Source organism: Pelodiscus sinensis, chromosome 5, assembly GCF_052426305.1.
Source record: "Pelodiscus sinensis isolate ZL-2025 chromosome 5, ASM5242630v1, whole genome shotgun sequence".
Classification (NCBI taxonomy): Eukaryota; Metazoa; Chordata; order Testudines; family Trionychidae; genus Pelodiscus; species Pelodiscus sinensis.
Genome location: NC_143056.1, coordinates 63,911,962 through 63,925,565, shown reverse-complemented (window position 1 = coordinate 63,925,565; position 13,604 = coordinate 63,911,962). Strand labels below are relative to the sequence as shown.

Sequence of the window (13,604 nt, the reverse complement as noted above, 5' to 3'; positions counted from 1 at the left end):
CTTCATACTGCTTTTCTTATCATTGCCACAATCAACAGACCATGCAGCTCCAGCTAGGAAGTCGTAAGTTTTAGAAACCAGGTTGATGATGCACCGTGATACATTGATTAATCATGAAATCAAGCAAAGGAGTGACTAACGGGAAAAGACAGCAATGGAAGATGCTCACCTTAATCCCTTCGATCCTGAAGCCCAAATTGGCACTGGAGCTGATGGTCTCTCTCCACTGCATGTAACGTGGCTTGGTCACTGCATGCTGCATGTTCTCCTCATCTGTAGGTGCAAGAGGATCCACTTCAATCATCTTCTTGTACATGTCCTTACGCAACTTGGGCTTTTCACGGGCTTTAGTCAGCTCCTCTTCCAGGTACGTCCTGAAAAAACATCATAGCCCAACAAGACAGTGAGAATCCCCTTGGAATATGAAACAATACCTTGACCTTTTCTTCCAGCACGGGATCTCAAAGCACATTATAAACTAGAATGGACTAAGTGTCACTCACGACACACAGATGAGGAAGCTAATTATCATCATCCCCATTTTACAAATGGGAAAACTGAGAAACAGGGACTAAGTGACTTGCCCCAAGTTATGTAATGAGTCAGTGTTGGAACCCAGAACTTCTGTCTCTCTATATTTGCTCTAATTACATCTTCACCTATAACGTAATCCAATGGTCCACCCTGGTTATAGGCTCTGGAGAAAGAATGGATTCCCATTCTGCATCATGACAAAGGAAAGCAAGGCTCAAACAGACCAATGGTAGTAAATGCAAAACAGGAGATTCATCTCCATCAGGCTCATTCTCTCTCAACTCAGGAGAGAAGAAACAATAACTCCAGACACAGTGAGTTGTTCAGACCCCTAAAGCCTTATGAAGCTACATACCCCAGGTATCGCACAGGACAGGACAGAAATTAACCCTGCATCTGATTAAAAAACCAAATGTGTAGCGTGAAGTATCTGCTGGGCCACAGTTCACCAGTCCAGGGTCAGGCAAGTGGGAAAAAGCTTTGCCCATGTGAGTTGCCACTCGCTGTTACTTGTGCAATTACCCCAAACAGAATTATGCATGCACTCTAACCTCCCCTGGGCTGCTTGAGCTTGGCTCTCCTTCAGTGGAGCTTGAATATGCCCATGAGCTCTTCTAGGCTCCTTGACTAGGGAGAAATAAATGGTGGCATCTCCCCCAAATGCCATACACATGTGTCACCACAATGACAGTCATTCAACTCAGGCTGTCTTAACTTTGCAGTTGGGCACCAGGCTTAGCCTCCCCCTTGTGTGTTCACAGAACAGTGCCCTTCCCATGTTATCACATACACAGAAGTTTCTGCAATTGCCCAGGTGTATGGGAGGCATGCCCCATGGTTCCTGATGTGGAGATGCTCTAGAATTCTACCCTAGTCACATGTGTCAATTGCAGGAGAACCTGTCTGTCTTGCCGGGGAGTGAGGGGACGGGACAATGAGAAGACACTAAAAGAATCATCAGCACTCAGGGGATCTAGCTGGCATCCTCAATGCAAGCTGGGCAGCTTCCAGACCAAGATAAAGTGGAGCTGAGACGCTAACCCTTCCCAAGTCAAGTAGGCAAGCTAATGGCACAGTGAAGACCTTCAAACCAAACTGTGCAGCTCAGGTCAGAATTTCTGTCCTTCTGGTCTACTCTAGACTTACACTAGACTTTTTTTTAAAAAAAACAAGAGTTAACTGACCAACAGTTTACTTGAGGTACAGGCAGTCCCCGACTTACGCGGATCCGACTTATGTCGGATCCGCAGATACGAACAGGGCTGCCCCAGAGTACACGGACTGCGGGACCTCGCGGTCCTGCCGCCCGTGTACTCTGGGGCTTTCTCTGCGTCTCCCTGGTCTGCAGACCAGGAAGACGCAGAGCGGAGGGGCTCGCGCAGCCCAGGGGTGCCTGGGCTGCCCGAGCTCCCCCTCCCCCCCCCCTCCGCGGCTTTGCAAAGCCGCGGGGGGGCTCGGGCAGCGAGGCACCCCAGGCGCGCCTGGACTGCTCTGCTGCCGGCTTCCCCGCGGCTTTGCAAAGCCGAGGGGGGGGCTCGGGCAGCGGGGCACCCCAGGCGCGCCTGGGCTGCTCCGCTGCCGGCTTCCCCGCGGCTTTGCAAAGCCGAGGTGGGGGCTCGGGCAGCGGGGCACCCCAGGCGCGCCTGGGCTGCTCCGCTGCCGGCTTCCCCGAGGCTTTGCAAAGCCGCGGGGGAAGCCGGCAGCGGGACAGCCCAGACGCCCCGTGGCTGTCCCGCTGCCGGTGTCCTCGGAGGCTTTGCTCCCCGTCTCCCTGGTCTGCTGGTCTCCAGCAGACCAGGGAGACGGGGAGCAAAGCCGCGGAGGACCCAGGCGGTGGGACCGCGGTGCGTCTCGGTCCGCCGCCCGTATCTTCCTGGTCTGCTGGGGTGGGGGGTGGGGGGCGCCCCCCCCCCCCCAGCAGACTAGGCTTTTCTCCGGATGCCTGTGGCAGAGCAGCTGGGGTGCTGCCGGTTGGTCCCGCAGCACCGCTCTGGGCGCTACTGGTCCAACCCAGGAGCACCCCAGCTGCTCTGGTCCTGATTCAGCCGCTGCTGGTCAGTTTCAGCAGCAGCTGAATCAGGACGCCTGGGGCAGAGCAGATGGGGTGCTGCTGGGTTGCTCCAGTAGTGCCGAGGAGCGGCGCTACTGGAGCAACCCAGCAGCACCCCAGCTGCTCTGCCCCAGGCGTCCTGATTTAGCCACTGCTGAAACTGACCAGCGCTGACTACAGGAAGCCCGAGGCAGAGTTGCTCTGCCCCGGGCTTCCTGGAATCAGCTGCTGATCAGTTTCAGCAGCAGCTGACTTGGGGTTCTTAAGTTGATTCTGTATGTAAGTCAGAACTGGCATTCAGTTTCAGCAGCGGCTGAATCTGGACGCCAGTTCCGACTTACATACAGATTCAACTTAAGAAAAAACCTACAGTCCCTATCTTGTACATAACCCGGGGACTGCCTGTACTTAACCTACTTGTTAAAACTTGTGTGGTCACTCCCTCTGCATTAAGAGCTTATGTTGCCTGCCAATTAACTCCAAGTAAAGAAGTCTAGTGAAAGAACCATGTTGACATTTATATTATCATCAGTGGCTGTCTGAGTCACCAATTCACTGATGCCCCAGGGCTACTTTGCACTTAGCTGTTGTTCCAGCTCTCTGCAGACTGGTGTATTTACTGGGGAGGCTTGGGGCACGTTTTTTTCTCTTTATTTTAGATTTTCTTCATAGCCACAACTAGACACTTTTTACAGTGCAAGTGGAGATTCTACAAAATAAAATAGCAGATTGAGGCAGGGAAGTGTCAGTAAGGCATAGGAATGCATACCAGTGGTTCCCAGGCCCTGACTATCAGCCCTGTTCTCCTAGCTGCACTCCCAGGACTCATTACAGCTTTGGAGAGTAGATGTCAGGTTACAATTCAGTTACTGATGTTTGGGGAAAGGAGTTAACACTCTGGATTTCTGAGCAATGTTAATGGACTGGCCATAAGTGAGTTATGTCATGTGGCTTTTTCCCCTTTTTCTTTATTCTCCGTAAGTCAAGTCCTATCAGACAAGTACAAAGTAAGCTCACATCAATCTGCCCCACTAAATAATTCAGGCTTGCTCAAGGTAGCATCCAAGGAAGAGGGAGGGGTCAGGATCCAGAGGTTGGGTACAATCAGGCAGCTAAGGTAGGAGCTCCCTTCACACTTGTCCAGGAATGATCCCTCCCTTGAGTATCAAGACATCTTCCAAGCAGAGATTTCCAGCTGCACCAACTTCCATGTGAAGTGTTTGGAGAGTGAGAACTAATTAATTCATGTTACTAGTGGGCCCTGCACCCGTGCTTCAACCTGAGTCCCCAGAAGTGAGTCATCACCCCCACCCACTCATTCCCCAAATTAAAACATATGTAGAAAGCAGGATCCTCTTCATGTTCCCACCTGATCCCCATCTTACAGTCCATGACACAAGGCCCTTCAAAGTCAGCGAGCAAGTCATCCAGCTGAATGTATTTCTCGCCATCTCTCTCTACCACCCCATGGAAGGCAGGGACACAGGAGCGCAAGAGATCTTTCATCAGCAGCTCAAAGCACTCCTTTTCATTCTCAGAGAAGCGCTTCAGAATCGTACCGCTGTCAGCTGCCTTGAAACTCCCTGCAAAAATTGACACATGCTGATAAGGCCAGTCTTTGTAAGAGGGAAACACCTGCACTCTCCTTTCACCCACTTCACTCTCCTGCACCAGATACAGAGCTCCCCAGAACAGGAAAGATAAGACACCCCTTGTAAAAAATAAAAAAGCACCCAATGCAAACACACTGTTGGCTGTGAAAGTCCATTTGGACAAGTTCCCATACAGGAATGTATTGATTCAAGGAGTATGGCTGGGCCATGACATGTTTTTTTCCATGCTAAAGTTTTCAAAAGAGAATTAACATATCTAGCTGTGCTAGAAGGCACAGAAAGCATAATGGGTCAGACTGCATTAATATGCTGACAGCCAGGTTATTTTTAAAGCTACTTAATATCTCCTGTGTGAGCTGTGCACCTGAATTCAGCTCAACATCCTATCTGCAGTGGTTGAGATCAGTCACTGATCATTAAACAGCAATCCACAGCCAGGAGCCAAGCACGGCTTCTTATACACAACCTCCCCTCCACCACCCCACACACACATGCACCTCCAGTACTGCAACTCCTTTGGAGCCTTGCTAATCTACAGGCACAAAGTGTCGCTCAATTGTTTTACAACCCTGGATTTGCATGGCATCCAGTGTAAACGACACTGTGCTTTCAGGAAGAGGCTGGCTGTGATTAGACTACAGCAGAGGAAGCCTTGCTCCAGTCCTGCAGAATGGTAAAAACAGACACCTGTTAGCCCACGTGGGTGGAAGCAAACCTGGGCCCTAAAGTTAGGCCTTGTTTTCACTCCATGGAAGATCGACACTGCTGCAACTGATCTTCTGGAGTTAGCTCTAGTGAGTTTAATTAAGGCTCACTAAATAGAACACAAAGGGTGCCCCTGTTGGCATCTGCAACTCCTGCTCTTGCAAAGAGTAAGAGAAGCCGATGGGATTATTTGCTCCTGTCAGCCTCCCACTGCAGAGACACTGCCAAGCTCAGCTTAAGGTACACCAAATCCAGCTGTGTATTCTACATGGCTGGAGTTGCGTATCTTAAGCCAAGATGCTGGGTCTAGTGCAGACCTGGCCTTAGAGCCAGTGTTAAGCTTTTACTTCACTTTCAGGCTTTATCACACCATGACTTTGAACATTCAGCACTATACCTGGTCCTCCTCTGATGTTCCCCAGAATCCTTTGCACCGGGTATCATAGGACATCAGAGGAGATACCGAGGTAATGGTGAACGGCTAACAGTTAATGGAGAACTCCTGGACTCAGAGAAGACTAGCTGCAAGTGATGGGTCAAAGCTACTTCCAGAAACCCAGACACAAGAGAACAGGATTAAATTAGATTTATGATCCTTGTTCCTTCTCCAGATAAGTGCTGACAGCCCCTATAATAGCTCCTTCCAACCCCATTGCATCTAGATTTAGGGTTGCCAGATGGTCTCCCAAAAAATACCGAACACCCAGCAAAAAAAAAAAAAAAAAAAAAAAAAAAAGGAATGTGGGATAAGCGGCGATCGCAACCCCGCCTCCCAGCTAGGACTCCCAGGCAAGGAGGCGGGGCCACAATCGGCACTGGGAGCCTGTGATTGCGCAGAAGCCTGGCGGGGGCGGGGCCGCCCACATCAGGCTTCCGTCCGGTGCCCAGCAGGAAAAATCAGAGAATAACAGACACTGCACGTGTCTGGTATTGTCTGATTTTTTTTTTTTTTTTTTTAACCAGGCAGAGGGCTCGGATACTGGACACCTGGCAACCCTATCTAGATTGCTAACCACTATGCTAGCACTTTAGGAGCAAGGGATGTACAGGAATCAATTGAAACAAGAGAGAAACAAATCTGATTATGCCATTTTATAATTTACCTTATGAATGACCTAAAACTTGACCCAGGGCACTTCTGTTAACTGCTTCAGGCACCAACCAATGTAGATTCAAGTTGCCCGAGCAGCCTATCGCCTGCTCCTCCCACAGATGCACGAACGAGACAGACTTTCAACACAAACACCCACATGCTCAGCTTTTCTTTCCCACCAGGTTCGTTTTCCTCTTGAGGTGTTAGATTCAGATGAGGTTTGGGGATGGAATTAGAAATGCACTCATCACTTTGGCTGGAACATGCACACATGGACATGAATCCTTCTTCCCACTGCAAATCCAGGGGCCACCTCCTGCCCCAGGTAAGACAGGGAGAAGCTGCCCTTGTTACTCACTTGAGGAAAGAGACTGCATACACCTTTATTCTAACCAACTGGGGAGGCAGCAGCATTTCAATCTCCACCCAGTCTCTTGTTGGTTCTTCCCCAATATGGATTTCCCATGTACCTATCTTCTTGTGCTTTATGTGGCCACTCCTTTCAGCCTGACTTTGTCCCAAACTACTGCCTTGTTCTCCCCCATCCCTAAGATCCCTCACCTAAAAACAGATTCTTCTACTCTGCAGAGGCATGTGGTGTCCAGATATAACTGGCTTTTCCTGAACTGAACCAACCCCACAGTACCCCCACCATGACCAGAAAGAAGAGCATCTTCACAAAACCCCCATTCAAACCAACAGAAACTGCTGTCTGATATCCTCCTTGTTCTAGAGCCAAAAGATCTGATGTTGCACCTCTCACCTGTGTGCCCAGCCAGCTGCACCCATGAATAGCGCTTCTTGAAGGGACTGATGACAGGCAAATTGACCATTGTTTTAATTGTGTTCCATGGCTTTTTCTGTAATAGAGAAGAGAAAAACAATGAAATAGGCAACTTCTAAGAAGTCCTCGCACTGACAATGTGCCAAGCAATCTAAAATGCGTACACTGCTCCCCTGGCTCTTGCCTCCTCCCGAAGTCCCATAAATGCCCAAAGTAAAGCTGGCATTACAATCCAACAGGATTGCCACTAACCTGACTGACATCAAGCTGCATGAGCTATTAAAGATACTTGACTAACTCTAAAAATAAACAAAACATATACCTCCCAAACCCTGCCAGCCATAAGAAAACAGTCTGCAGGAAATGTTGAAGTGATGGGCATAGGTCTGGAATGCCCAGTATGGGTACAATGCCCAGTATGGTATGTCTACACTGGGGGAAAAAAATCCCACCCCGGTATGTCTCAGAGACCAGATCAACTGAATCAAAATCACAGGGCTTGGCCTACAGAGCTACAAATAGCAGGGTACCTCAGGCAGGAGCTCAGGCTCTAAAGCCCAGTGAGGGTGTTTGGTGTCTCAGCCAAGGCTCCAGCCCACACCTGAATGTCTACATTGCCATTTTAGCCCTTTAGCTGAGCCCCCTAAGCCTAAGCCAGCAGTGACAGGTTCTGAGACTCACAACAACAGGGGAATGAATGGCAGGGTTGCTGCACAAACATACCCAGACACACACTAGGTCAGTGTTTCTCAACCAGTGGTACAAGTACCTTTACAGGTACTCGAGAGAAGTCTGGGGAGTATGTCAACACAACTGAAACTTGGAGAAAACTAAATTTTTGTTTTAAGTTTTACAGCACTTTATTATTTTTGTACTTTTTACACCCAGAAATTTCATCGCCCGCCCAGCTATGATTAAGTTGTTTAAACAAATATATTGCAATGGTAGAAAAAATGTGTGTGTGTCTGAAAACTATAGGTACGGGGTTACTTAATATATATATTTAAAGGGGTACTTTATTTAAAAAAAAAGGTTGAGAAACACTGCACAAGACCTGCTCAAGATAATGCCTAACTGCAGCAGTGTGGCCATGGCAACTCTCTGGCTAGCTAGCCCCAAGTAGCTATCCAGCGGCTTGGGTAAGAATATACACAGGTTAGTCTGAGCCACCACATCGCTATTTTAAAGTGCTTGTTCAAGCAGAGCTAGTGCATTTATGGCTACATGCACTGGGAATCACACTGCCCAGCTGCTGTGTAGATATGCCCGCAGCACTAGAACCACATTTTGCACAGGATGCAGACGTTCTTGTGAGGATACATGTATTTGTACTCATGGGCACTAGAGAGATGGGCACAGGAGGTTCAACAAAAAGCCCATGGGCTCTCTCACAGACCTTCAGTCTCGTCTCACAGGCCTAACCCTAACCAGCAACTGACTCATATTAGCTGCAGAGTTTCAGAGGTACAGCTACACACTTATGCCAGGTTTGGGGTTGCCAGTTCCTCTCTGGTACCCACTACAAGTATGAGATAGACTCTCTTCCAGGCTATGGAGTTTTCTTCCTTCTCACCCTCCCCCAACCTTGTTACATTTTAACAAGACTAGTCATTGCTACTGCAACCTAGCTCTGTCCCTTCGGTTCCGCTGCGGTGGCTGCTCTGTTCGAATATTTACAGCAGGCAGCAGGGGAAACAAGAGTAAGAGACAGCTGCTGGGTGGACTCTCAAAAGAAAATAACCTTTAAAAAGAGAACCCAAAAAAGTCTTACCCTTGGGAACTGAAACTGAGATAAGAATAACCCATCACAACATTTACAAAGCACTTTTCATCCTGAAGGATCCCAGAGTACTTTGCAGATTAGATGCACCAGAATCATTTCGCCCAACCCTGAAATGCAGCCACTGCAGGAGTGGGACACAGCTGCTGTTTAACAACTCACAGCAAATCTATACAACATATGCTACTCGGCCTTTTGGTTAACATCAAGTGTAGCCTAAATGTTGGGCGTGATTTTTTTCCAGACGTGCTCAGCATGGACCTAATTCCGTTCCGCTGGTCAATAGCTCCCAGTGAAGTCAGTGGAAGCAGATTTAGATCTATGCCAAACACTATGGAAAACCCAACTTCAGTATCTACTATAATTTTTATCTGTGGATTTTAGCTTATAATTGCAAGGGTAATGATCCATCTCTAACTTCTATGATCCTAGGAAGCGAAGAATACAAAATCTGACGCTGCAGAAAAAGTCTGCAGGCAGAATATAATTCAAAAGAGCAAAATTTAGCCTGCTCATCATTTTCCACCCATGCTCTTTGATCTTGGCCAGCATAGGAATGAGAAAACACGAGGGATGATTTACAAGTGCAGCAGGAAGTTGTGCTGGTGAGACAATAAGGGACGCACTTCTCAAAGGGCTTATCTACACAAGAAAAGTTATCCCCATCTAAGGAAAGGTATGAATTTAAAAGCTACATTTATACCAGAATCACACACACAGCATAGATACTGTTATTCTATAGTCTATATAAACCACCTCCACGAGAAGAGCACCTACAGTACTGTAGCTTGGTTCACACTGCACTTTACAGTGCTGCACCTTGCTTTTCTTTGGGTGTGCTTGGGGAGGAAGGGGGTTCACACCCCAAGCCAAAAAGTTACAACGTTGTAAAGTGCCTGTGTAGACTTAGCCTCAGAGGATACATTAAACTGACATTTTAGCCATTTGGGATCATGAAAAATCCAACAACACTTAATTCAAAAGCAGGGATGTTAGCACCTGTGTCCTAGCCAAATTCCAATTGGGGTAATTACATTCTGCAATTCTAAATTCCACTGCAATTTCCAATAGATTTAATACTCTTTATTATTTGTGCTACAATGTACTGTAGCATTACTGTATTTAACAGCTGCTGTATTCTGTCCCAGAGATGATGGCACTGCATCGGAAGGGAAAGTGATTCTAGTATACAGACTAGTTTGTAAAAGGCTGTGGAATCCTTCTGAACGAAAAGCACTATGTAAAGATGTCTGTTGTTATTTTGCAGGTACACAATCTAGTATTTTTTTCTACTTCCCCGCTTCAGCGAATATCAGAAGCACACACTCTCAAAACAGCAACTACTCTCTTGTTTCCATTGGCTATTGCCACCGTCCTCAAATATCTACCAAACAGTCAAAATCAACGAGCTCAAGATGACTCCCTGGGGATGCAGCTCCCAGAGAAATCAAGCTTTTGGATCCAACTCAGCTTTCAGCATAGAGCTCCCCTTTTCTTACTTCATCCCCCAATGAAAAATCCACAATGCCCTGCACCCCACCGTATAGATAGCACACTCATCATAATGTCCCACCTCTAACTTTGAACGCTATCTGCTAATGATTTATAATTCAAAACTGTTGAGAAGCAGAGCTTTTCAAGGAATGCTTGTCAGCTCTCAGTGTTCACAACACACTCCAGGAGCTTTCTCTCCTCCTCCCTCCCACCCAGCCTGAAGCAGCTACAGTGAATGCTTGCACTGTGGGTGCGAAAGAGACACTGTTGGCCAAATTCAGCCTTCGCATCAAGCAGGCATAGCTCCCATTGACTTCAACAATAACTGCACCCACTAAGACCAGGAAGGATTTTGATCCAACACAGAGCCCTACGTGGGTTCAAAATTTGTATCCATGTTCACAAAAATGAGGTGCGGTTATAAAGTGCTTCAGGGGGTACCCGAGTTAGCCTGTTACAGGAAAACAACAAATGGTCTGGTAGCACTTCATAGACTAACAAAACATGTAGATGGTATCATGAGCTTTCGTGGGCACAGCCCACTTCTTCAGATGACTGGAGTTATGAGTTTGGGATGTGTGCACCCGAAATAAATAGGAGAGGGGAAGGGGAGGAGGAAGGGAAGAAAAAAAGAGGAGGGTGGAAGACAGAGCATCAGTAAATATCTGAAGATTGGATAGTTCAGTGGTCCCCAATGCAGTGCCCGTGGGCTCCATGGCGCCTGCCGGGCCATTTCTGTGCACCCATTGAGTGATTGGGGCCAGCCCTGCTTCCGGGCGCAGGGCACAGGGGTGGCGCCAGTCCCGGGCGCGCAGCACATGGGTGGCCCCGCCCCCAGGCGCGCGGTGCATGGGCTGTGCCGGCCCCGGGCGTGTGGCATATAGGCGTCTCCACCACTGGGCATGCGGCACAGGAGCGGCACCAGTCCCAGGCACGGGGGCACGTGGCACAGGAGCGGCACCGGCCCCGGGAATGCAGCTCATGGGCTGTTTCGGCTCTGGGCGCACGGCACAGGAGTGGCGCTGGCCCCGGGCGCTTGGCGTATGGGTGGCCCCACCCCTAGGCGTGCAGCACAGGAGCGGTGCCAGTGCCAGCCCCGAGAGTGCGGTGCATGGGTGGCACTGGCACCGGGCACGTAGTGTATGGGTGGCCCCGCCCCCGGGTGCCCAGCAGCCCCACAAAGTTGGGGATCACTGGGATAGTTAAACCGAAGCAGATAATAATCCAAGTCAATAGACAGAGTCCCATGTCAGGAAGGATACAACACAGAGAGCTGTCTGCACCTTCAATGGTTGTTAAATTGGTAGAGTCCCAACCAACTTTCATCACAATTGAGTCCATTAGCATGTGAACAGAATTTGTGGATGAACTCTAATTCCAATGCTTCCCTGTGGATCTGGCTTGTAGAACTGGTTTGTGACAAGACAGCTATAAAGTGGATATCTGCAAATGTGTAGGGCTCTACCAATGCATTAGAGATGCTCCTGGAGTAAGCATCTGCCTTTCAATTTATCACAGACACTGTACAGACATTTCCCTCTGAAGGAAAACATGGTGATTAGGCCATCAAGGAGAGGACTGCTGCTCTGGAATCCAGAACTGTGGCTGGATATTACCATCAACAGGTGTTCCCACTGATGAACTCTCCCTTTTATGCCCCCACTTGAATTTCCAGATAGTCAGCTGCACTGAAGTATTTCTGCAGGCAATCCATAAGGGTTGAGTGCTCTTGGAGCAGTGGTGTGAGTAGGAGGGTGAGCAGGGTCTGTTGTGGGAGGAATCTCTCTCACTTCCATTTCTAAAGCAGGAGCTCTTCCTCTTTGCCCTGATGGTTTTATCAGTTTTTTAAACCACAGCTTCGTGCAGCAATGGGAAAAGGGACCATAGCGATTAAAACACGTGCTCTCTCTTGTGCCATTTATGCTCCCTTATCCTTCTGTTCCTCCAGTGCCTAGTCAGTGTTCTATGCTACCTGTATGTATTTAGAGCAAGTTCCAGTTTCCCTACACTTTTGTGACCTGAGAGGGGGAAATCCTGGCTCCACGGATTCACTTTTATCATCTTCAGGAGATCAACATAACTCCTCAGTAAAATAAAAGCTCCCCTCCAAACCCAACATCAGATTTATGATCTGCGAAATTACCACCTACTCATGGAGGGGGCCTAGCCAGCTCTAAGCAGGATGCATGGGAAATGAGGGGAAATTTCATAAAAAAAAAAAAAAAAGTTTGCTGACTTTTTTTTCCCTGTTTTTCAACAAATTTTCAATCAATTTTAAATTTAACAACCTGATTTAGTGTTGGGCAGATTCAAACCTGGCACATCTGGAGCGTAGCAGCCTCTACAGAAGTGGTCTCCAACTTTTTTAAACACAAGATCACTTTTTCAATTTAAGTGCAATTTAAGATCTACCTCAAACCCAACTAGCCTTGCCCAGCTTTCTTCCCACCTTTTCTTTGAGGCCTCTGCCTCTGCTCCACCCCTTCTCCGAGGCCTCACCCTAGTCACTCCATCCCCCTCTTCCTCCACCATCTTCACTCACTTTCACCAAGCTGAGGTTGGGGTGCAGGCTCTGGTCTTGAGCCAAGGTGTTTGGAGTGTGGGAGGGGCTCTGGGTTTAGCCCAGAGTGAGGGATTGGGGTCCAGGAGGAGTTTCAGGATTCAAGCTCTGGGAAGGAATCTGGGTGCAGGGGGACTCGCGTCTGGGGCAGGAGGTTGGGAGTAGGAAGAGGTTCAGGGTGGGGACCGCCAAAAAGCAAAAACAACAACAACCCCTTATGTATGTGTCGGGTCGGAAGTTGAGTGAATGACAGTGTGTATGTGTGAGGATTACAGACACACACACAGTGTGTGAGAGTGACAGAGATTTACATTGCCAAGCTGCCTCCATCTCCTTCTCTTTGTGTGGAGACAGGGTACAGAAGTGGGGGGGGGGAGGGAGCAGGAACACCCTGACATCAGCACACCCCCCTTCCTCTCATATTCTGCACAGCAAGCAGGAGGCTCCCAGGGGGCAGCTCCAAGGCAGAGGGCAGGAGCAGCATGACAGTGGGTGGAAGGGCAGCTGAAGTGCCAGCGCTTGATAGATTCCTGGCCAAACCAGTCAGGATCACCTGTCAGAGGCCAAAGACCTACTGGTAGATCCTGATCTCCTGATTGGTGACCACTGCTCTACAGCTTGAGCTACAAAGCCAGCTGGCTCGCAGCTTAAGCTACTCTTCTCTCTCACTGTAAGTGGTCTAAGTGCCACTAAATGGGAGAGTGTACCACACCCACTAGAAGTGTGGGTTACAGACTTTCCCTAGCCAGCACACTGGGACCTCTGGAGCTTAGTGTAGAAGCCTCTACAGCTTGAGCTAAAAAGCAGTTACAAAGCTGGCTTTATAGCTCAAGCTGTAGTGTAGCGGCTCCTACACTAAGCACCCAGAAGTCCCAGGTTTGAATCTGCCCAGTTACATAAGCAACTTGATCACAAGCAACACACTAGAGTACAACTGTATCCACAAGAGAATTAAGTTCCACATCCTCAGCAGACAAAACTTAGCATGGTG

The 13,604-nt window shown here is 48.6% G+C and overlaps 1 protein-coding gene across 1 annotated transcript in view; it reads right to left on the bottom strand.

The window, feature by feature from the left end:
- The window catches only part of ITPKA (inositol-trisphosphate 3-kinase A), a 67,325-nt gene that overhangs the window by 17,906 nt on the left and 35,815 nt on the right, over nt 1–13,604 (bottom strand). Inside the window, exons 2-4 of the mRNA XM_006128695.5 lie at nt 6,759–6,855; nt 3,954–4,167; nt 170–374 (exon numbers count right to left, since the gene is read on the bottom strand). Of these exons, the coding sequence (XP_006128757.2) occupies nt 170–374; nt 3,954–4,167; nt 6,759–6,855 (516 nt within the window). The remainder of the gene's footprint in view (nt 1–169; nt 375–3,953; nt 4,168–6,758; nt 6,856–13,604) is intronic.